Below are 24780 nucleotides of genomic sequence, written 5' to 3'. Positions count from 1 at the left end.
AGACAGTAGTGCAGCCTATGGTCCCATAGTATTTCTGCCTCCCATAGACAGTAGTGCAGCCTATGGTCCCATAGTGTTTCTGCCTTCCATAGACAGTAGTGCAGTCTATGGTCCCATAGTGTTTCTGCCTCCCATAGACAGTAGTGCAGTCTATGGTCCCATAGTGTTTCTGCCTCCCATAGACAGTAGTGCAGCCTGTGGTCCCATAGTGTTTCTGCCTTCCATAGACAGTAGTGCAGCCTATGGTCCCATAGTGTTTCTGCCTTCCATAGACACTAGTGCAGCCTATGGTCCCATAGTGTTTCTGCCTCCCATAGACACTAGTGCAGCCTATGGTCCCATAGTGTTTCTGCCTCCCATAGACACTAGTGCAGCCTATGGTCCCATAGTGATTCTGCATCCCATAGACAGTAGTGCAGCCTATGGTCCCATAGTGTTTCTGCCTCCTATAGACACTAGTGCAGCCTATAGACCCACAGTGTTTCTGCCTCCCATAGACAGTAGTGCAGCCTATGGTCCCATAGTGTTTCTGCCTCCCATAGACAGTAGTGCAGCCTATGGTCCCATAGTGTTTCTGCCTCCTATAGACAGTAGTGCAGCCTATGGTCCCATAGTGTTTCTGCCTTCTATAGACACTAGTGCAGCCTATGGTCCCATAGTGTTTCTGCCTCCTATAGACAGTAGTGCAGCCTATGGTCCCATAGTGTTTCTGCCTTCTATAGACACTAGTGCAGCCTATGGTCCCATAGTGTTTCTGCCTCCTATAGACAGTAGTGCAGCCTATGGTCCCATAGTGTTTCTGCCTCCTATAGACAGTAGTGCAGCCTATGGTCCCATAGTGTTTCTGCCTCCTATAGACACTAGTGCAGCCTATAGACCCACAGTGTTTCTGCCTCCCATAGACAGTAGTGCAGTCTATGGTCCCATAGTGTTTCTGCCTTCTATAGACACTAGTGCAGCCTATGGTCCCATAGTGTTTCTGCCTCCTATAGACAGTAGTGCAGCCTATGGTCCCATAGTGTTTCTGCCTCCTATAGACAGTAGTGCAGCCTATGGTCCCATAGTGTTTCTGCCTCCTATAGACACTAGTGCAGCCTATAGACCCACAGTGTTTCTGCCTCCCATAGACAGTAGTGCAGTCTATGGTCCCATAGTGTTTCTGCCTTCCATAGACAGTAGTGCAGCCTATGGTCCCATAGTGATTCTGCATCCCATAGACAGTAGTGCAGCCTATGGTCCCATAGTGATACTGCATCCCATAGACAGTAGTGCAGCCTATGGTCCCATAGTATTTCTGCCTTCCATAGACGGTAGTGCAGCCTATGGTCCCATAGTATTTCTGCCTTCCATAGACAGTAGTGCAGCCTATGGTCCCATAGTGTTTCTGCCTCCCATAGACACTAGTGCAGCCTATGGTCCCATAGTGTTTCTGCCTCCTATAGACACTAGTGCAGCCTATAGACCCACAGTGTTTCTGCCTCCCATAGACAGTAGTGCAGCCTATGGTCCCATAGTGTTTCTGCCTCCTATAGACAGTAGTGCAGCCTATGGTCCCATAGTATTTCTGCCTTCCATAGACAGTAGTGCAGCCTATGGTCCCATAGTATTTCTGCCTTCCATAGACAGTAGTGCAGCCTATGGTCCCATAGTGTTTCTGCCTCCCATAGACACTAGTGCAGCCTATGGTCCCATAGTATTTCTGCCTCCCATAGACAGTAGTGCAGCCTATGGTCCCATAGTGTTTCTGCCTCCTATAGACACTAGTGCAGCCTATAGACCCACAGTGTTTCTGCCTCCCATAGACAGTAGTGCAGCCTATGGTCCCATAGTGTTTCTGCCTCCTATAGACAGTAGTGCAGCCTATGGTCCCATAGTGTTTCTGCCTCCCATAGACAGTAGTGCAGCCTATGGTCCCATAGTGTTTCTGCCTCCTATAGACAGTAGTGCAGCCTATGGTCCCATAGTATTTCTACCTTCCATAGACAGTAGTGCAGCCTATGGTCCCATAGTATTTCTGCCTTCCATAGACAGTAGTGCAGCCTATGGTCCCATAGTGTTTCTGCCTCCCATAGACACTAGTGCAGCCTATGGTCCCATAGTATTTCTGCCTCCCATAGACAGTAGTGCAGTCTATGGTCCCATAGTGTTTCTGCCTCCCATAGACAGTAGTGCAGCCTATGGTCCCATAGTGTTTCTGCCTTCCATAGACAGTAGTGCAGCCTATGGTCCCATAGTGTTTCTGCCTCCCATAGACACTAGTGCAGCCTATGGTCCCATAGTGTTTCTGTCTCCCATAGACACTAGTGTAGCCTATGGTCCCATAGTGATTCTGCATCCCATAGACAGTAGTGCAGCCTATGGTCCCATAGTGTTTCTGCCTCCCATAGACACTAGTGCAGCCTATGGTCCCATAGTGTTTCTGCCTCCCATAGACAGTAGTGCAGCCTATGGTCCCATAGTGTTTCTGCCTCCCATAGACACTAGTGCAGCCTATGGTCCCATAGTGTTTCTGCCTCCTATAGACACTAGTGCAGCCTATAGACCCACAGTGTTTCTGCCTTCCATAGACAGTAGTGCAGCCTATGGTCCAATAGTGTTTCTGCCTCCCATAGACACTAGTGCAGCCTATGGTCCCATAGTATTTCTGCCTCCTATAGACACTAGTGCAGCCTATGGTCCCATAGTGTTTCTGCCTCCCATAGACACTAGTGCAGCCTATGTTCCCGTAGTGTTTCTGCCTCCTATAGACACTAGTGCAGCCTATAGACCCACAGTGTTTCTGCCTCCCATAGACAGTAGTGCAGTCTATGGTCCCATAGTGTTTCTGCCTTCCATAGACAGTAGTGCAGCCTATGGTCCCATATTGTTTCTGCCTCCCATAGACACTAGTGCAGCCTATGGTCCCATAGTATTTCTGCCTCCCATAGACACTAGTGCAGCCTATGGTCCCATAGTGTTTCTGCCTCCCATAGACAGTAGTGCAGCCTATGGTCCCATAGTGTTTCTGCCTCCCATAGACACTAGTGCAGCCTATGGTCCCATAGTGTTTCTGCCTCCCATAGACAGTAGTGCAGCCTATAGACCCATAGTGTTTCTGCCTCCTATAGACACTAGTGCCGCCTATAGACCCACAGTGTTTCTGCCTTCCATAGACAGTAGTGCAGCCTATAGACCCATAGTGTTTCTGCCTCCTATAGACACTAGTGCCGCCTATAGACCCACAGTGTTTCTGCCTTCCATAGACACTAGTGCAGCCTATGGTCCCATAGTGTTTCTGCCTCCTATAGACACTAGTGCAGCCTATGGTCCCATAGTGTTTCTGCCTTCTATAGACACTAGTGCAGCCTATGGTCCCATAGTGTTTCTGCCTCCTATAGACAGTAGTGCAGCCTATGGTCCCATAGTATTTCTGCCTTCCATAGACAGTAGTGCAGCCTATGGTCCCATAGTGATTCTGCATCCCATAGACAGTAGTGCAGCCTATGGTCCCATAGTGTTTCTGCCTCCTATAGACACTAGTGCAGCCTATAGACCCACAGTGTTTCTGCCTCCCATAGACAGTAGTGCAGTCTATGGTCCCATAGTGTTTCTGCCTTCTATAGACACTAGTGCAGCCTATGGTCCCATAGTATTTCTGCCTTCCATAGACAGTAGTGCAGCCTATGGTCCCATAGTATTTCTGCCTTCCATAGACAGTAGTGCAGCCTATGGTCCCATAGTGATTCTGCCTCCCATAGACAGTAGTGCAGCCTATGGTCCCATAGTGTTTCTGCCTCCTATAGACAGTAGTGCAGCCTATGGTCCCATAGTATTTCTGCCTTCCATAGACAGTAGTGCAGCCTATGGTCCCATAGTGTTTCTGCCTCCCATAGACACTAGTGCAGCCTATGGTCCCATAGTATTTCTGCCTCCCATAGACAGTAGTGCAGTCTATGGTCCCATAGTGTTTCTGCCTCCCATAGACACTAGTGCAGCCTATGGTCCCATAGTGTTTCTGCCTCCCATAGACACTAGTGCAGCCTATAGACCCACAGTGTTTCTGCCTCCCATAGACAGTAGTGCAGCCTATAGACCCACAGTGTTTCTGCCTTCCATAGACACTAGTGCAGCCTATGTTCCCGTAGTGTTTCTGCCTCCTATAGACACTAGTGCAGCCTATAGACCCACAGTGTTTCTGCCTCCCATAGACAGTAGTGCAGCCTATGGTCCCATAGTGTTTCTGCCTTCCATAGACAGTAGTGCAGCCTATGGTCCCATAGTGTTTCTGCCTCCCATAGACACTAGTGCAGCCTATGGTCCCATAGTGTTTCTGCCTCCCATAGACACTAGTGCAGCCTATGGTCCCATAGTGTTTCTGCCTCCCATAGACACTAGTGCAGCCTATGGTCCCATAGTGTTTCTGCCTCCCATAGACAGTAGTGCAGCCTATGGTCCCATAGTATTTCTGCCTCCCATAGACAGTAGTGCAGCCTATGGTCCCATAGTATTTCTGCCTCCCATAGACAGTAGTGCAGCCTATGGTCCCATAGTGTTTCTGCCTTCCATAGACAGTAGTGCAGTCTATGGTCCCATAGTGTTTCTGCCTCCCATAGACAGTAGTGCAGTCTATGGTCCCATAGTGTTTCTGCCTCCCATAGACAGTAGTGCAGCCTGTGGTCCCATAGTGTTTCTGCCTTCCATAGACAGTAGTGCAGCCTATGGTCCCATAGTGTTTCTGCCTCCCATAGACACTAGTGCAGCCTATGGTCCCATAGTGATTCTGCATCCCATAGACAGTAGTGCAGCCTATGGTCCCATAGTGTTTCTGCCTCCTATAGACACTAGTGCAGGCTATAGACCCACAGTGTTTCTGCCTCCCATAGACAGTAGTGCAGTCTATGGTCCCATAGTGTTTCTGCCTTCTATAGACACTAGTGCAGCCTATGGTCCCATAGTGTTTCTGCCTCCTATAGACAGTAGTGCAGCCTATGGTCCCATAGTATTTCTGCCTTCCATAGACAGTAGTGCAGCCTATGGTCCCATAGTGATTCTGCATCCCATAGACAGTAGTGCAGCCTATGGTCCCATAGTGTTTCTGCCTCCTATAGACACTAGTGCAGCCTATAGACCCACAGTGTTTCTGCCTCCCATAGACAGTAGTGCAGCCTATGGTCCCATAGTGTTTCTGCCTCCTATAGACAGTAGTGCAGCCTATGGTCCCATAGTATTTCTGCCTTCCATAGACAGTAGTGCAGCCTATGGTCCCGTAGTATTTCTGCCTCCCATAGACAGTAGTGCAGCCTATGGTCCCGTAGTATTTCTGCCTCCCATAGACAGTAGTGCAGTCTATGGTCCCATAGTGTTTCTGCCTCCCATAGACAGTAGTGCAGCCTATGGTCCCATAGTGTTTCTGCCTCCCATAGACAGTAGTGCAGCCTATGGTCCCATAGTATTTCTGCCTTCCATAGACAGTAGTGCAGCCTATGGTCCCATAGTGTTTCTGCCTCCCATAGACACTAGTGCAGCCTATGGTCCCATAGTATTTCTGCCTCCCATAGACAGTAGTGCAGTCTATGGTCCCATAGTGTTTCTGCCTCCCATAGACAGTAGTGCAGCCTATGGTCCCATAGTGTTTCTGCCTTCCTTAGACAGTAGTGCAGCCTATGGTCCCATAGTGTTTCTGCCTCCCATAGACACTAGTGCAGCCTATGGTCCCATAGTGTTTCTGCCTCCCATAGACACTAGTGCAGCCTATGGTCCCATAGTGTTTCTGCCTCCCATAGACACTAGTGCAGCCTATGGTCCCATAGTGTTTCTGCCTCCCATAGACAGTAGTGCAGCCTATGGTCCCGTAGTATTTCTGCCTCCCATAGACACTAGTGCAGCCTATGGTCCCATAGTATTTCTGCCTCCCATAGACAGTAGTGCAGTCTATGGTCCCATAGTGTTTCTGCCTCCCATAGACAGTAGTGCAGCCTATGGTCCCATAGTGTTTCTGCCTCCCATAGACAGTAGTGCAGCCTATGGTCCCATAGTATTTCTGCCTTCCATAGACAGTAGTGCAGCCTATGGTCCCATAGTGTTTCTGCCTCCCATAGACACTAGTGCAGCCTATGGTCCCATAGTATTTCTGCCTCCCATAGACAGTAGTGCAGCCTATGGTCCCATAGTGTTTCTGCCTTCCTTAGACAGTAGTGCAGCCTATGGTCCCATAGTGTTTCTGCCTCCCATAGACACTAGTGCAGCCTATGGTCCCATAGTGTTTCTGCCTCCCATAGACACTAGTGCAGCCTATGGTCCCATAGTGTTTCTGCCTCCCATAGACAGTAGTGCAGCCTATGGTCCCATAGTATTTCTGCCTCCCATAGACAGTAGTGCAGCCTATGGTCCCATAGTATTTCTGCCTCCCATAGACAGTAGTGCAGCCTATGGTCCCATAGTGTTTCTGCCTTCCATAGACAGTAGTGCAGTCTATGGTCCCATAGTGTTTCTGCCTCCCATAGACAGTAGTGCAGTCTATGGTCCCATAGTGTTTCTGCCTTCCATAGACAGTAGTGCAGTCTATGGTCCCATAGTGTTTCTGCCTCCCATAGACAGTAGTGCAGCCTGTGGTCCCATAGTGTTTCTGCCTTCCATAGACAGTAGTGCAGCCTATGGTCCCATAGTGTTTCTGCCTTCCATAGACACTAGTGCAGCCTATGGTCCCATAGTGTTTCTGCCTTCCATAGACAGTAGTGCAGTCTATGGTCCCATAGTGTTTCTGCCTCCCATAGACACTAGTGCAGCCTATGGTCCCATAGTGTTTCTGCCTCCCATAGACACTAGTGCAGCCTATGGTCCCATAGTGTTTCTGCCTCCTATAGACACTAGTGCAGCCTATAGACCCACAGTGTTTCTGCCTCCCATAGACAGTAGTGCAGTCTATAGACCCACAGTGTTTCTGCCTCCCATAGACAGTAGTGCAGTCTATAGACCCACAGTGTTTCTGCCTTCCATAGACAGTAGTGCAGTCTATGGTCCCATAGTGTTTCTGCCTCCCATAGACAGTAGTGCAGTCTATGGTCCCATAGTGTTTCTGCCTCCCATAGACAGTAGTGCAGCCTGTGGTCCCATAGTGTTTCTGCCTTCCATAGACAGTAGTGCAGCCTATGGTCCCATAGTGTTTCTGCCTTCTATAGACACTAGTGCAGCCTATGGTCCCATAGTGTTTCTGCCTTCTATAGACACTAGTGCAGCCTATGGTCCCATAGTGTTTCTGCCTTCTATAGACACTAGTGCAGCCTATGGTCCCATAGTGTTTCTGCCTTCCATAGACAGTAGTGCAGCCTATAGACCCACAGTGTTTCTGCCTCCCATAGACAGTAGTGCAGCCTATGGTCCCATAGTGTTTCTGCCTCCCATAGACAGTAGTGCAGCCTATGGTCCCATAGTATTTCTGCCTTCCATAGACAGTAGTGCAGCCTATGGTCCCATAGTATTTCTGCCTTCCATAGACAGTAGTGCAGCCTATGGTCCCATAGTGTTTCTGCCTCCCATAGACACTAGTGCAGCCTATGGTCCCATAGTATTTCTGCCTCCCATAGACAGTAGTGCAGTCTATGGTCCCATAGTGTTTCTGCCTCCTATAGACACTAGTGCAGCCTATAGACCCACAGTGTTTCTGCCTCCCATAGACAGTAGTGCAGCCTATAGACCCACAGTGTTTCTGCCTTCCATAGACACTAGTGCAGCCTATGGTCCCATAGTATTTCTGCCTCCCATAGACACTAGTGCAGCCTATGTTCCCGTAGTGTTTCTGCCTCCTATAGACACTAGTGCAGCCTATAGACCCACAGTGTTTCTGCCTTCCATAGACAGTAGTGCAGTCTATGGTCCCATAGTGTTTCTGCCTCCCATAGACAGTAGTGCAGTCTATGGTCCCATAGTGTTTCTGCCTTCCATAGACAGTAGTGCAGTCTATGGTCCCATAGTGTTTCTGCCTCCCATAGACAGTAGTGCAGCCTGTGGTCCCATAGTGTTTCTGCCTTCCATAGACAATAGTGCAGCCTATGGTCCCATAGTGTTTCTGCCTTCCATAGACACTAGTGCAGCCTATGGTCCCATAGTGTTTCTGCCTCCCATAGACACTAGTGCAGCCTATGGTCCCATAGTGTTTCTGCCTCCCATAGACACTAGTGCAGCCTATGGTCCCATAGTGTTTCTGCCTCCCATAGACAGTAGTGCAGCCTATGGTCCCATAGTATTTCTGCCTCCCATAGACACTAGTGCAGCCTATGGTCCCATAGTATTTCTGCCTCCCATAGACAGTAGTGCAGCCTATGGTCCCATAGTGTTTCTGCCTTCCATAGACAGTAGTGCAGTCTATGGTCCCATAGTGTTTCTGCCTCCCATAGACAGTAGTGCAGTCTATGGTCCCATAGTGTTTCTGCCTCCCATAGACAGTAGTGCAGCCTGTGGTCCCATAGTGTTTCTGCCTTTCATAGACAGTAGTGCAGCCTATGGTCCCATAGTGTTTCTGCCTTCCATAGACACTAGTGCAGCCTATGGTCCCATAGTGTTTCTGCCTCCCATAGACAGTAGTGCAGCCTATTGTCCCATAGTGTTTCTGCCTCCCATAGACACTAGTGCAGCCTATGGTCCCATAGTGTTTCTGCCTCCCATAGACAGTAGTGCAGCCTATGGTCCCATAGTATTTCTGCCTCCCATAGACAGTAGTGCAGCCTATGGTCCCATAGTATTTCTGCCTTCCATAGACAGTAGTGCAGTCTATGGTCCCATAGTGTTTCTGCCTCCCATAGACACTAGTGCAGCCTATGGTCCCATAGTGTTTCTGCCTCCCATAGACAGTAGTGCAGCCTATGATCCCATAGTATTTCTGCCTCCCATAGACAGTAGTGCAGCCTATGGTCCCATAGTGTTTCTGCCTTCCATAGACAGTAGTGCAGCTTATGGTCCCATAGTATTTCTGCCTCCCATAGACAGTAGTGCAGCCTATGGTCCCATAGTATTTCTGCCTCCCATAGACAGTAGTGCAGCCTATGGTCCCATAGTGTTTCTGCCTTCCATAGACAGTAGTGCAGTCTATGGTCCCATAGTGTTTCTGCCTCCCATAGACACTAGTGCAGCCTATGGTCCCATAGTATTTCTGCCTCCCATAGACAGTAGTGCAGCCTATGGTCCCATAGTGTTTCTGCCTTCCATAGACAGTAGTGCAGTCTATGGTCCCATAGTGTTTCTGCCTTCCATAGACAGTAGTGCAGTCTATGGTCCCATAGTATTTCTGCCTCCCATAGACAGTAGTGCAGCCTATGGTCACGTTTACTGCTTCCACCTCCCAAACAGGAATAACTGGAATTGAGTTTCAAAAGAGATCAAGTAAAAGAGGAGGCTAAAACATAACTGAATATATAGAAAGTTTTCCGCAGCCTTACATGGGATGTAAGAACGTAGCATTGTCCTGTGTAGTCTTTACTATTCTTGTGTGTAAGAGACTCTAAGACATAAGATCCAAGACAGACCAAGCCTTAGCATTGAAATCTTGCACGAAATTGTCTGCCGAGTCCCCTTCCCCCGCAACATGCAATGTCATATATCAGTTCCTATATTTAGAAGACAGTGACAGGTCCTGACTGCCCATGAAGAAGAAAGTGACCCTATGGATCTGACCACCCATGTGCATAGGCTGACTCTGAGGGGAGAAAGACAGGTCACATGGATGGAAGAGTCCACACATAATACAAAAGAATATAGAGAAGGAACATAAAGAAGCAGAAGACCTGTCAATAGTCAACTCCACCAAGGCCTACCTGCTCCAGCATATCCTTCGGGAGATCCTCTAGTTCATCCATTTCCATAATGGCTTTCTTAATCTCCTCATTGGACAACTTCAGTCTAAGAGGAAAAATTTAAATAAAAATATAAGAATAATCATCATGAAAAACGTCAAAACCACATGAGAAAGCAATACAGAGTGCCCAGGTTATACCAGCCGTGTATACAGTATATCATTATATATAGGAGATACCCAGGTTATACCAGCTGTGTATACAGTATATCATTATATACAGGAGATACTCAGGTTATACCAGCTGTACAATAGAATTACATACAGGAGATACCCAGGTTATACCAGCTGTACAAATATATTTATATACAGGAGATACTCAGGTTATACCAGCTGTATATATAGAATTATATACAGGAGATACCCAGGTTATACCAGCTGTACAATAGAATTACATACAGGAGATACCCAGGTTATACCAGCTGTACAAATATATTTATATACAGGAGATACTCAGGTTATACCAGCTGTATATATAGAATTATATACAGGAGATACCCAGGTTATACCAGTTGTGCATATAGAATTATATACAGGAGATACCCAGGTTATACCAGCTGTGTATACAGTATATCATTATATACAGGAGAAACCCAGATTATACCAGCTGTACATATATAATTATATACAGGAGATACCCAGGTTATACCAGCTGTGCATATTTAATTATATACAGGGGTACCCAGGTTATACCGGCTGTACATATATAATTATATACAGGAGATACCCAGGTTATACCAGCTGTATATATATAACTATATACAGGAGATACCCAGGTTATACCGGCTTTACATGTATAATTATATACAGGAGATACCCAGGTTATACCAGAATGGCCCATATCACTATATACAGGTTTTACCATCTGGGTATATGTAAATAATAGATTCACGTGCTTGAACCTGCATCACAGAGAGCAATGAGATGAAGTAGAGGCCACACTTTATATACAGTATATATAGGTAATGGTGAGGTAGAGGACTATACATGTTCCGGGGCACTTACTTGGAGAGGAGGATGACACAATTCTGCGCCCTGCGCCCGTCGATTACTGACAGCTCCTTCACCTTGCGGGTGGACAGGTAGAGATCCTCCATGGAATCCACTTCTTTCTGCCAGAATAGACAGGAACAATCAAACCTAGAAACTTGGGTAAGAATCAGAGTGATGCAGGGCGCCCCCCAGCTGGTTGTGGTGTCCGCTGGTCACAGCGCTGAGGGTTTGTTAGGGAGCCTGCACATGGAGTTAACGCTCGCTCATTTTACGCACATAAAACTCGTTCAGAGTGAGAGGCTTAAAAAACAGATCCCATTCACTTGAATGGGTGCCGGCATACGCGCGCTCCCCATTGAAATCAATGGGAGGTTTTTTTATCTATTGCTTTCAATGTGATACGCGCGTATGTCGGCACACATTCAAGTCAATGGGATCTGTTTTTTACGTTGCTCACTCTGAACGAGTTTTACGTTCAGAATGAGCGAGCGTAAACTCCGTGTGCAGGCTCCTTACAGTGTATTGATCCTGTCATTCCTCTGACCATAGCAGCAGCACTCCACTAATCCTGATACACTGTAACAAGCTGCAGCTGTAAGAGCAGGCGAGGTCAGAACATGCAGGGGTTAGCAGTGGAGTTCCCCTTTAAGTGTCTCTTCCCCGACTATTCTTCTTCTTCTTACAGAAGCTTTTGAGTTAAGCCCTGTTGTGTAAATCGCAGCATTTTCGCAACATGGGCCCCATATCATAATGGATAGTACTCAGCTTTTCCAGGTAGGTTCGTTATAGCTCTTCCCCACCAGGCACCCAGCTTACCCAGACACAGAAATATTTGGTTACTGAAGATTGTTATCAGAAGGAAATACTGATAGAAAGCAAATCCAGAGCGGCCACTCACCTGTCTGATAGAGGGGTTAGTGAGCAGGTCCTAGACAGCAGCAGCGGCGCAGGTAAGAGAGAAGGAGACGCCACCGGTTAGAAATACAGCGCACACCATGATATAAGAAGCAGGCACAGACCCCGCAGCCCGACACAACAAGGTCACCCCCAAATCAGCAGCAAGAAGTGATTGTAAACAATGTATATCCCTCATACACTGATGAAAATATTATACCATGCAATAAGGAATATTATACTGTGTGATACTGAATATTATACCGTGTGATACCGAATATTACATTATGTGATACTAAATATTATACCGTGTGATACCGAATATTATACCATGTGATACTAAATATTATACTGTGTGATACTAAATATTATACCGTGTGATACCGAATATTAAAATGTGTGATACTAAATATTATACCGTATGATACCAAATATTACATTATGTGATACTAAATATTATACCGTGTGATACCGAATATTATACCATGTGATACTAAATATTATACTGTGTGATACTAAATATTATACCGTGTGATACTAAATATTATACCGTGTGATACCGAATATTAAAATGTGTGATACTAAATATTATACCGTATGATATCAAAGATTATACCCTATGATACAGAAAATTATACTGTGTGATACCAAATATTATACTGTGTGATACCGAATATTATACCATGTGGTGCCGAATATTATACTGTGTAATACTAAATATTATACCGTCTGATAGTAAATAACGTACCATGTAATACCGAATATTATACTGTTTGATACTAAATATTTTACCGTGTAATACCGAATATTATACCATGTGATACTTAATATTATACAGTGTGATAACCAATATTATACTGTGTGATAACAAATATTATACCATGTGATACTAGATATTATACCATGTGATCACGAATATTATACCGTGTGGTACTGAATATTATACCACATGATAAGGAATATTATATTGTGTGATACTGAATATTATACTGTGTGATACCAAATATTATACTGTGTATTACCGAATATTATACCGTGTGAAACTGAATATTATAAAGTGTGACACCAAACACTGTGTGATACAGAATATTTTACCGTTTGATGCAGAGTGATGTATCCTTCCTTACACATGTGCAGATATGTGTGCCATAGGATAGGCAGTGATTGCTGATAACCTATCACAGTGATACACTGTGAAATTTTAATTCTTAACCAAATCTGTGCTGGGCATGTCTGCGGTCTGTGATATCGGCTGATGGTACAAGATTTCATTTTATGAACGTCGGACTTTTGGACAATGGATTTTTCCTTTTTAGATTATAACATAAAATTCGCTCAAAATCCAAATGCCGAAAATTATTCGGAAGAAGAGAAGACGGCCGGTGAGCGGATTATCAAGACTATCTGTAAATATTAAGGCCCTACAAGGATCTCACTGGAGGGGCGACATGGGGAAGGATCATCTCCATCGAAGTATGACATATCCGGAGACGCTCTGCCTGAAACCTCCTTTCTTACACCTGGGACACATCAGCATTCTCAGCCGCCATCTCCGATCTGTAGGATTCCTTTTTAGCATTTCACAGTGGAGAACAGGTCAGACCAACTGGACATGAGCAACAGAGATCGGGAAAGATTATAAAGGGACACGACTATCCACAAATAGTGAGACATTGGGGGTAAATTTACAAATACTGGCCATGGCAGGAGTCATCTCTTACACTCCAGTCACATCCAAAGCTGCATCCAAAAGTTGGAATTTAGCACCTAAAACTTATATACACATCCCTAAACCCTTGCTTAAGTCTACACCTACAAAACACTGCACTGAAGTGTTTCCACATGTGAGTATTGTATACCGCCTGATGTCAGCACAACATCTCCCACAATGCACTACAGCACAGCATGATGTACAAAGAAGGTTACAAATAGGGAGGAAAAGTTGCAAAACCCCAAAAAGGAAGCTCAAACCAGAATAATAAGACTTAACATCAGCTGCACATTAATAGGAACACACATAATATAACCCAGTCCCAAAAAGGAATCAAGAGACCGACCTGATGCCTCTGATAAGCCGAGAACATTCCTTCAAATTCTTCAAGATCCAAGAGCTTAAAGGCTCGAATATCATCAATATCATTCCAGATTGTCCCACTGATTTTATCCTACACAGGAGAGAAATACAAAAAATATTCAGAAAAGACAAAATATATGATAAAAAATATCACAAATATATTGTCTGCAACAAACAGTGAACATGTATGTACAAGGATATAACTACTATAATACTGCCCCCTAATACAAGAATATAATTACTATAATACTACTCCTATGTACAAGAATATAACTACTATAATACTGCTCCTATGTACAAGAATATAACTACTATAATACTGCTCCTGTGTACAAGAATATAACTACTATAATACTACTCCTATGTACAAGAATATAACTACTATAATACTGCTCCTGTGTACTATAACTGCTATAATACTGCTCCTATGTACAAGAATATAACTACTATAATACTGCTCCTGTGTACAAGAATATAACTACTATAATACTACTTCCTATATACAAGAATATAACTACTATAATACTGCTCCTATGTACAAGAATATAACTACTATAATACTACTCCTATGTACACAAATATAACTACTATAATACTGCTCCTATGTACAAGAATATAATATAACTACTATAATACTGCTCCTATGTACAAGAATATAACTACTATAATACTACCTCCTATGTACAAGAATATAATATAACTACTATAATACTGCTCCTATGTACAAGAATATAACTACTATAATACTGCTCCTATGTACAAGAATATAACTACTATAATACTACTCCTATGTACAAGAATATAACTACTATAATACTACTCCTGTGTACAAGAATATAACTACTATAATACTGCTCCTATGTACAAGAATATAACTACTATAATACTACTTCCTATATACAAGAATATAACTACTATAATACTACCTCCTATGTACAAGAATATAACTACTATAATACTACCTCCTATGTACAAGAATATAACTACTATAATACTACTCCTATGTACAAGAATATAACTACTATAATACTACTCCTATGTACAAGAATATAACTACGATAATACTGCTCCTATGTACAAGAATATAACTACTATAATACTACTTCCTATATACAAGAATATAACTACTATAATACTACTTCCTATATACAAGAATATAACTACTATAATACTACCTCCTATGTACAAGAATATAACTACTATAATACTACTTCCTATATACAAGAATATAACTACTATAATACTACCTCCTATGTACAAGAATATAACTACTATAATACTACCTCCTATGTACAAGAATATAACTACTATAATACTACTCCTATGTACAAGAATATAACTACTATAATACTGCTCCTATGTACAAGAATATAACTACTATAATACTACTCCTGTGTACAAGAACATAACTACTATAATACTGCTCCTATGTACAAGAATATAACTACTATAATACTACCTCCTATGTACAAGAATATAACTACTATAATACTACCTCCTATGTACAAGAATATACTACTATAATACTACTCCTATGTACAAGAATATAACTACGATAATACTACTCATATGTACAAGAATATAACTACTATAATACTGCTCCTATATACAAGAATATAACTACCATAATACTACTCCTATGTACAAGAATATAACTACTATAATACTGCTACTATGTACAAGAATATAACTACTATAATACTACACCTATGTACAAGAATATAACTACTATAATACTACCTCCTATGTACAAGAATATAACTACTATAATACTACTCCTATGTACAAGAATATAACTACTATAATACTACTCCTATGTGCAAGAATATAACTACTATAATACTACCTCCTATGTACAAGAATATAACTACTATAATACTACCTCCTATGTACAAGAATATAACTACGATAATACTGCCCCCTATGTACAAGAATATAACTACTATAATACTGCTACTATGTACAAGAATATAACTACTATAATACTGCTCATATGTACAAGAATATAACTACTATAATACTACTCCTATGTACAAGAATATAACTACTATAATACTACTCCTATGTACAAGAATATAACTACTATAATACTACCTCCTATGTACAAGAATATAACTACGATAATACTGCCCCCTATGTACAAGAATATAACTACTATAATACTGCTCCTATGTACAAGAATATAACTACTATAATACTACTCCTATGTACAAGAATATAACTACTATAATACTACACCTATGTACAAGAATATAACTACTATAATACTACCTCCTATGTACAAGAATATAACTACTATAATACTACTCCTATGTACAAGAATATAACTACGATAATACTACTCATATGTACAAGAATATACCTACTATAATACTGCTCCTATATACAAGAATATAACTACCATAATACTACTCCTATGTACAAGAATATAACTACTATAATACTACTCCTATGTACAAGAATATAACTACTATAATACTACTCCTGTGTACAAGAATATAACTACTATAATACTGCTCCTATGTACAAGAATATAACTACTATAATATTACTTCCTATATACAAGAATATAACTACTATAATACTACCTCCTATGTACAAGAATATAACTACTATAATACTACTCCTATGTACAAGAATATAACTACGATAATACTACTCATATGTACAAGAATATACCTACTATAATACTACCTCCTATGTACAAGAATATAACTACCATAATACTACTCCTATGTACAAGAATATAACTACTATAATACTGCTCCTATGTATAAGAATATAACTACTATTATACTGCTCCTATGTACAAGAATATAACTACTATAATACTGCTACTATGTACAAGAATATAACTACTATAATACTGCCTCCTATGTACAAGAATATAACTACTATAATATTACTCCTATGTACAAGAATATAACTACTATAATACTACTCCTATGTACAAGAATATAACTACTATAATATTACTCCTATGTACAAGAATATAACTACTATAATACTACTCCTATGTACAAGAATATAACTACTATAATACTACCTCCTATGTACAAGAATATAACTACTATAATACTACACCTATGTACAAGAATATAACTACCATAATACTACTCCTATGTACAAGAATATAACTACTATAATACTGCTCCTATGTATAAGAATATAACTACTATTATACTGCTCCTATGTATAAGAATATAACTACTATACTACTGCTCCTATGTACAAGAATATAACTACTATAATACTGCCTCCTATGTACAAGAATATAACTACTATAATATTACTCCTATGTACAAGAATATAACTACTATAATACTACTCCTATGTACAAGAATATAACTACTATAATACTACACCTATGTACAAGAATATAACTACTATAATACTACCTCCTATGTACAAGAATATAACTACTATAATACTACTCCTATGTACAAGAATATAACTACTATAATACTACTCCTATGTGCAAGAATATAACTACTATAATACTACCTCCTATGTACAAGAATATAACTACTATAATACTGCTCATATGTACAAGAATATAACTACTATAATACTGCTCATATGTACAAGAATATAACTACTATAATACTACTCCTATGTACAAGAATATAACTACTATAATACTGCTCCTATGTACAAGAATATAACTACTATAATACTGCTCCTATGTACAAGAATATAACTACTATAATACTGCTACTATGTACAAGAATATGACTGAGGAAAAATTGAGTGTGCAAAGCAGTAATCAAAGCAAAAGGTGGCTACTCTGAAGAACCAAGAATATAAGACAGATTGTCAGTTGTGTCACACTTTTTTGGTAAGTATATAATTCCATATGTGTTACTTCATAGTTTTGATGGCTTCAGTGTGAATCTACAATTGTCATAGTCATGAAAATACAGAAAACTCTTTGAATGAGAAGGTGTGTCCAAACTTTTGGTTTGTACTGTATGTACAGTATATGTGCATATGCTCACTTCTATTCTGTAACAATTCCCTATGTGGCCACTAGAGGGAGCTCCTGTAACACCCTCGATGTCATCCTAGACTGTCCTGCACCAGGCAGTTCTATATTCCTACCCACATCGCTCCATGTTCTGTACAAATCCTTGTCATACAGACTTTCCTGTTGCATTCCTCCGGGCCCCCGGGCTTTTGTGGGGCCTCAGCATGTGAAACCAGAGCTCATCATTGTTATCAGGGACCATGGAGGATGAGGAATCTGGGAGAATGTCGAAATCCAGAAAAGAGGCCATAAAGGGAAACCCCAGCCCAGAGGAGGTCTCAGTAGGCACTCGGGGCACAATCCAGCAGTGCAGAGTGGGGAAGGTTAATGGACACTGGGGTAGATTTATCAAGATTAACCCTTCCTGCAAGAGCCCAGATCTCCCCCACACCAGTCTGCTCTGTGCTACTCCAAATCTCCCCTTACCAGCCAAGAACAAAACAAAAATGTGCCAAAAACTTTTAAAACAACGAATAGGAGGTATAAACTTAGGCTATAGTCTAACAATACTCTAGATATATCATATAGCATCAGTCACTGTGATAAATCTGGTGAAGTATAAGACTGTTTACTCAAACATCAGGGACTGTGATAAATCTGTTGTAGTAAAAGACTGTCTGGTCAGGCAACAGGGACTGTGATAAATCTGGTGTAGTATAAGACTGTTTAGTCAGGCATCAGTCACTGTGATAAATTTGGTGTAGTATAAGACTGTTTAGTCAGGCATCAGTCACTGTGATAAATCTGGTGTAGTATAAGACTGTTTAGTCAGCATCAGCCACTGTAATAAATCTAGTGTAGTATAAGATTGTTTAGGCAGACATCAGTCACTGTGATAAATCTGGTGCAGTATAAGACTGTTTAGTCAGCATCAGTCACTGTAATAAATCTAGTGTAGTATAAGATTGTTTAGGCAGACATCAGTCACTGTGATAAATCTGGTGCAGTATAAGACTGTTTAGTCAGGCTTCAGTCACTGTGATAAATCTAGTGTAGTATAAGACTGTTTAGTCAGCATCAGTCACTGTGATAAATCTGTTGTAGTATAAGACTGTTTAGTCAGGCATCAGTCACTGTGATAAATCTGGTGTAGTATAAGACTGTTTAGTCCGCATCAGCCACTGTAATAAATCTAGTGTAGTATAAGACTGTTTAGGCAGACATCAGTCACTGTGATAAATCTGGTGCAGTATAAGACTGTTTAGTCAGGCATCAGTCACTGTGATAAATCTAGTGTAGTATAAAACTCTCTGCCTGTGATACCATCTTGTGAACATTAGTAATGATATCATGAGTTGGTAGTGATGTAATCATTGTGAGATAGCAATGTCATTATATGAAGGCAGTGATGTTATTATGTGAGAGGTAGTGATGTCATGTGAGATTTAGTGATGTCATCATATGAAGGTAGTGATATAGTCATGTGAGATTTAGTGATGTCATTGGTGGGTGTCACCTTGTTAGTTCTTATTACCCCCTGAGCTGCACTCCCTGTACCTGATATGTACATATTTCTATGGCCTGTGCATCGCCCCTTTAAGGCCCGGCCTACGTGGCGATTCTCTTCTATTGTTCTTCCTTCCTCCTTGATGATATCACTTTTATAAATAAGATTTTGTAATATTTAATAAGACTTGAGCCTCATCCAGGAGACGGATAATCCCGACACTAGAGCCCTGTAACTAGCGTGTAATTGTCAGTCTGTCTCTGAGTTGTCGACACATCCCAGGCCTTAATGAGATAAATACGTCCAGAAGCTCTGGAACGCAGCGCAGCCACCCAGAATCCGGGGGCATGGCAGGGAGGAGCAAGCGGGGGTCTCCATATATACAGAGGTACAGTATATATTCTCCCCAGCTGAACAACCAACCCCCTGCCCTGTACAGTATAACCCCAATCCTATGGCCCATAGTTGTAGTAAAGGGGGAGGGGCTGCATACCTCACTCAGTTTGGACCAGTTAAAAGACTTCAGTGGGTGCGATGGTTGGGGAATGGATTTCTTCCTTAGGTTGGTTCCGCATGTGAAGGATTGGAGAGGTGGAGCCTGCAGGCCCATCCCAAAGAATGGAGGTGCTCCAGGGGGTGGTGGGGGTCCTCCAGGCGGTGGTGGAGGAGGCGGAGCTGGTGGAAAACAGGAGAAGGACTGCAGTGGTGGTGGTGGGGGAGGTGGCGGAAAATTCTCAGGTAATGGTAGAGGAAGAGACATAGGTCCACCTGGAGGTGGCGGAGGAGGGAAGGAGAGAGGACCACCAGTCTGGAGGAGAGAAAAAAGAAAAGAGTCAACCTTCAGTAAACAGGAGAATTCTGAGTGCAGCTCTGGAGTATTATACATCATCAATACAAGTAGAGAATGAAATCCAACTTACACAGATTTAGAGAACCTTTCACCTCCTCCACGTCCAGCTCTATTGATAGCCCTTCCCGCCTCTGATTCTGGCACAGTATTCCTCTCGCCCCCACCATTCCTGACCAGTCAGTGCTGTTAGTTTTGGTGCCTGATATACTATTTAGTCTCTGCACTGTCAAAAGGGCAGGACCAGGCAAGGAGGTGTGACTCAGACCTCCAATCAGTGGCATCCAATGTCAGAGCTCAGAGTCACACCCTTCTGCCTTGCCCCACCCACCTGACAGTACAGAGCTGAAATAGCACCAAAACTACCTGCACTTGTTACTTGGGAATGGTGGGGGCAAGAGAGAAAATTCCAGCTGTGCCAGAATCAGCAGGGGGGCGGCTAGTAACCGATGATAAGAACTGGAATTGGTGGAGTAGGTGAATGTTCCTCTTTAACCTGCCCCCATAGCTGCTCTCCCAAGAGTTCACCACCTGGACACCCCCATACCGAGTGCTCATTCAGCTGAGACATGAGCTCCACCATCTGATCTCTGGCCAGGCGCAGCTCGCCTGACTCCTTCTGCAGCTTGTCCTTCATCTTGTTTAGGGTCTTCATCATGTCCTCCTTCTCCTGGGTCTTGGTCTCACATTCCCGCTCTTTCTTCTCCAGTCGGCTTGCGAGCTCTACGTGTTCTAAGACGCAACAATAAAAAGAGGATGAACATTCACCCTATAATATTCCCACCAGCCATTGCTAGATTGTCTGCTGGTTTCTTTCCCCCACCCTATTGCTACCAGTGTGTGTCAGTCTTTACTTGGTAGTTCTAAAATTTTATTCAGAACTATAACCCCCACCCAAATAGGTGAAAAACATCTGCCATGCTCTGACCAAGGGTGGTGAATCAAAGCGGCAGGGGGAGGGGAATTGCCCTGAGATGTTCACTTACATTAACCCCTTCCACAATTAGATGAAGATTCCAGAATACAATAAACCATTTAAAGGAGAACACCCACCTTTCCTGAACTTCTCCGCCTGCTCTCGCCATTGCTTGACTTCATTCTCATTCACTAACCTGCAGGAACAGAAGGGTTAAATCTCTTAGAAAATAATCCCAGATGCTGACAGGGCGTAGAACCGGGTCACCGGTCAGCACCTATATGTGGTGGCGCCCCCTACATCATGGGGACAATTATATATTGAGTTGTGACTCCAGGACATCACTAGACTTCATCATCTGTAACAACTAGGGGGCGCTCTCTAAACTGCTGACAATTGTGCAATGTGTGAGAGAGCCAATAAACAGCCTGTGTGAGGCCGGTAGGTGGGTCAGGGAGGTGTGGATGCACACGGCGGGGGTAGGTGGGTCTTACATTGGTGGGGCTTGGGATTGGCCATATAATCGGGTCCTCCAGCTTTGGAGATCTCCACAGTGTAACTCTGACCACACGTTGTTATGGGGTCCAGCGATGATCTGGGAGGTGGATCATATAATGTTACTGAAACCAGAAGTGTCCTCAGTGCTGGAGGAAGCTGGACGTGATAGTGTGAACATAACTCTATGGACGACGACAAGGCTAGACACTCTGTGCAAAGGCAGAGGCAAGAACGATCAGGGCAAAGTACCAGGTGGAACTGAAGACGTCTAGAATTGTGTGGAACTGAAGATGCTTAATATTGTGTAGCTCCTCATTACACCCGAGGACCTGTAGAAGCTTTATATCACTTAAGACCTCTAGCAACTTTATATACATGAAGACCTCTAGATCACCTATACAACTGAGGATCTCTAACAGCTCTATATAATGGAGAACTCTAGACCCTCTGTAGACCTGAAGACCTCTAAACCCATCTATAGATTTGAGGACCTCTCGAAACTCTATGTACCTGGAGACCTCTAGATCCTATATAGAATTGAGGACCTCTAGACGCTCTATATAACCAGAGACCTCTAGACCCTATATAGAATTGAGGACCTCTAGACGCTCTATATAACCAGAGACCTCTAGATCCTATATAGAATTGAGGACCTCTAGACGCTCTATATAACCAGAGACCTCTAGACCCTATATAGAATTGAGGACCTCTAGACGCTCTATATAACCGGAGACCTTTAGACCCTATATAGAATTGAGGACCTCTAGAAGTTCTATATAAATTAAGTTTTCTAAACCCTCTAAAAGCTCTATAGAATTTTAGGCACTATAGATCAGAAGAGGTTAAGCCCCCTCTTATACTCTACATTGTAGGCTCCCTATAGAACTAGACCCTCTAGGGCTTCTACAATGTTTCACCTACATCTTAATGATGTTCTTGACATTGAAGTTCTCCAGCACGGCCACATCGGGGTCCTCGCCCTTCTCATCCTGGAGGACGATCTGCTGTAGGATCCGATCCAGGAGCTGCCACTGCTGCAGATTGCTGCCGCTCCGCTTATCTGTGGTCAGGAAGAGACAATGAGAACAAGACCTGGGGGCTTCCGAGTCTTCCACTTCCTATGGGGTCTTTGGCTTTACTATCAAGGGGTCACTGAGATGGTCTCTGACATAGGAACATAGTCTGGGTGACAACCCCTGACTGCCATGACTTTACCTGCTGAGGTTGTCAGACTTTGCTCCACATGAACTTATCAGCTCATCTCCTTATTGGTGCAGAGATCTTAGAATCCATGTAAAGTATGAAGTCTCGGAATATCAGGATATGAAGACGGCCAGGGGTCCAAAACAAGGAAGGAAAAGAGGCGGAGACATGTGTTGGTCCTGGACAAGTGGGAGGCGGCTTATGCCCTCCGATACTTCCAATCAGCCTGATGAAGGGCATTCAGAGCCCGAAACGTTGCCCATATTCTTAGATTATTTTACATCGACTGCGGATTCACACTTTACTTTACATGGAATCTAATATTTCTACAAGCATAATAACATAGGCCCAAAAGTGTCATCTGTTCATGGTGTCAGGAGTAAAGGAGTCCTAGACGTCCTCCCTGGAACTGGGCACCCGACAACCAGGGAAACACCAGAGGGCCGCGCTGTATCTGAAGTTTTCCCCAAAATGACTTAAAAAGGCCATAGTATCCCTGTCTCCATCTGTACTGCCTGTGTGTCAGTCTTTACTGTCATTCTGGCATTCTGTTCATGAAAGACTTTAAACCCTGTAATATGGTGAGGCGTCTGTGCATACATAGGGAGAGAATAAATGAAAATGATGATGGGAGTGCCGGCGATACTGAGGATACTGACACGGCATCTGCAGACAGTGCTGGAGGATGGACAGCAGGTAGGGGTAGCCGTCCGTGTGCTTCAGCTTCTTCTTTATCTGCTCAAACATCTCCGTCGCGCTCTTGGTATCGATGTGTTCCTATGCAAAGAGCAAGATACGGATGACACAAGTACACAGCGCCTGCGCATGACTGATAGGTCACATGGTCAGCATTATTAATAAGCCCCGCCCCCTCACAGCACACCTACAGATCAGCTGCGATTGGAGACCAAGCACCCTGTGGATTAAGACTAATGAGTAATGCGACTACTCAAGGGGTAAAACCCCCAAGGCTGGCTGCAAATAATTCAGTTATTAAGAGGTTTGTGTATCAACAGAAGGACAGCGCCCCCCCCCAGGTGTGGTGAACAGTGGAAGGGACATAGAGCAGACCACGCCCACATGGTGCAGAATCACACGTGGTCAATTGTGAGCAGGTTCAGTGACAATCAGTACCCCTTCATCTTGCCCTGCAGCCCCCCACATAGCTCTACAGACCCCCCACCTCACCCTGAAGCCCCCAAACATAACCCTACAGACCCCCCATCTCTCCTGCAGCCCCCCCACACATAGCTCTAAAGACCCCCCCACCTCGCCCTGCAGCCCCCCACACTTAGCTCTACAGACCCTCCCCCACCTCGCCCTACAGACCCCCACACATTGCCTTCTAGCCCCGCCTGTTGTCTAGGCAAATAAACGAATTACTAGACAAGCAGAAGAGGCCAAAATGTAGAAATGTCGATAATTGGAAACACGAACATCATTAATCCTGGATCTAATCCCGAGAACTCACTAATCCATTACAGTCCAGACTAATGTAGAACAGGAGGCAACTAATGAGGGGGACGCGGAGGTGACGGAGGGTGACAAACCGTGCGGGACCGCCAGTGATATAGCGAAGATAGACATAGCACACAAGGAATAGCAAGGGAATTATCTATAGTATCTATCTAACTATCTGAGTGTCAAGAAAAGAATAAACATAAACAATAACAATATCCATCAGTATCAGGCATTCTTCTTGCTGATGGTTTCCATGAAGGGGCAGATTTTACACTACACAGCATAAGGCTGACAATATTATCTGGATTTGTCATCAGTTTGTTTGTAATCTCCAAAGAACCAAGAAATAAAGATGGAGGGAAAGACCTCGATGTCTCCAGCACTCACCAGGTCAAACCTCTTGGCCAACTCCACCTCGTCCTCATTCCTCACCATCTCAAAGAAGTCCAAATGTCTGGGACAAGAGCAGATACAATGAATATTACATTGTATACAGATAGAGGATACATTCAGTGATACATTGGATACAATTAACGTCTGTATCTTGATCAATATAAATATTATAAAATATATTATCCATAATATCCATCTAAAATT

The 24780-nt window shown here is 43.1% G+C and overlaps 1 protein-coding gene across 10 annotated transcripts in view; it reads right to left on the bottom strand.

Annotated features, from left to right (window-relative positions):
* Positions 1-24780, bottom strand: part of DAAM2 (dishevelled associated activator of morphogenesis 2) — a 134869-nt gene that overhangs the window by 38378 nt on the left and 71711 nt on the right. For 9 of the 10 annotated variants that reach the window (XR_012715298.1, XR_012715299.1, XR_012715301.1 and 6 more), the window contains exons 9-18: positions 24571-24637; positions 23382-23499; positions 22441-22579; positions 21159-21217; positions 20653-20837; positions 19752-20066; positions 13768-13875; positions 11715-11744; positions 10829-10935; positions 9786-9870 (exon numbers count right to left, since the gene is read on the bottom strand). Coding sequence is in view for 6 of the 10 variants with exons in the window: in XM_075267330.1 (XP_075123431.1) it covers positions 9786-9870; positions 10829-10935; positions 11715-11744; positions 13768-13875; positions 19752-20066; positions 20653-20837; positions 21159-21217; positions 22441-22579; positions 23382-23499; positions 24571-24637 (1213 nt within the window). In the remaining 4 variants the exon portion in view is untranslated. The remainder of the gene's footprint in view (positions 1-9785; positions 9871-10828; positions 10936-11714; positions 11745-13767; positions 13876-19751; positions 20067-20652; positions 20838-21158; positions 21218-22440; positions 22580-23381; positions 23500-24570; positions 24638-24780) is intronic. The other variant, XM_075267335.1, reaches the window with a different exon arrangement.

The sequence above is a fragment of the Leptodactylus fuscus genome, chromosome 3 (assembly GCF_031893055.1).
Source record: "Leptodactylus fuscus isolate aLepFus1 chromosome 3, aLepFus1.hap2, whole genome shotgun sequence".
Classification (NCBI taxonomy): domain Eukaryota; kingdom Metazoa; phylum Chordata; class Amphibia; order Anura; family Leptodactylidae; genus Leptodactylus; species Leptodactylus fuscus.
This window is presented reverse-complemented; position numbering and strand designations above follow the sequence as displayed.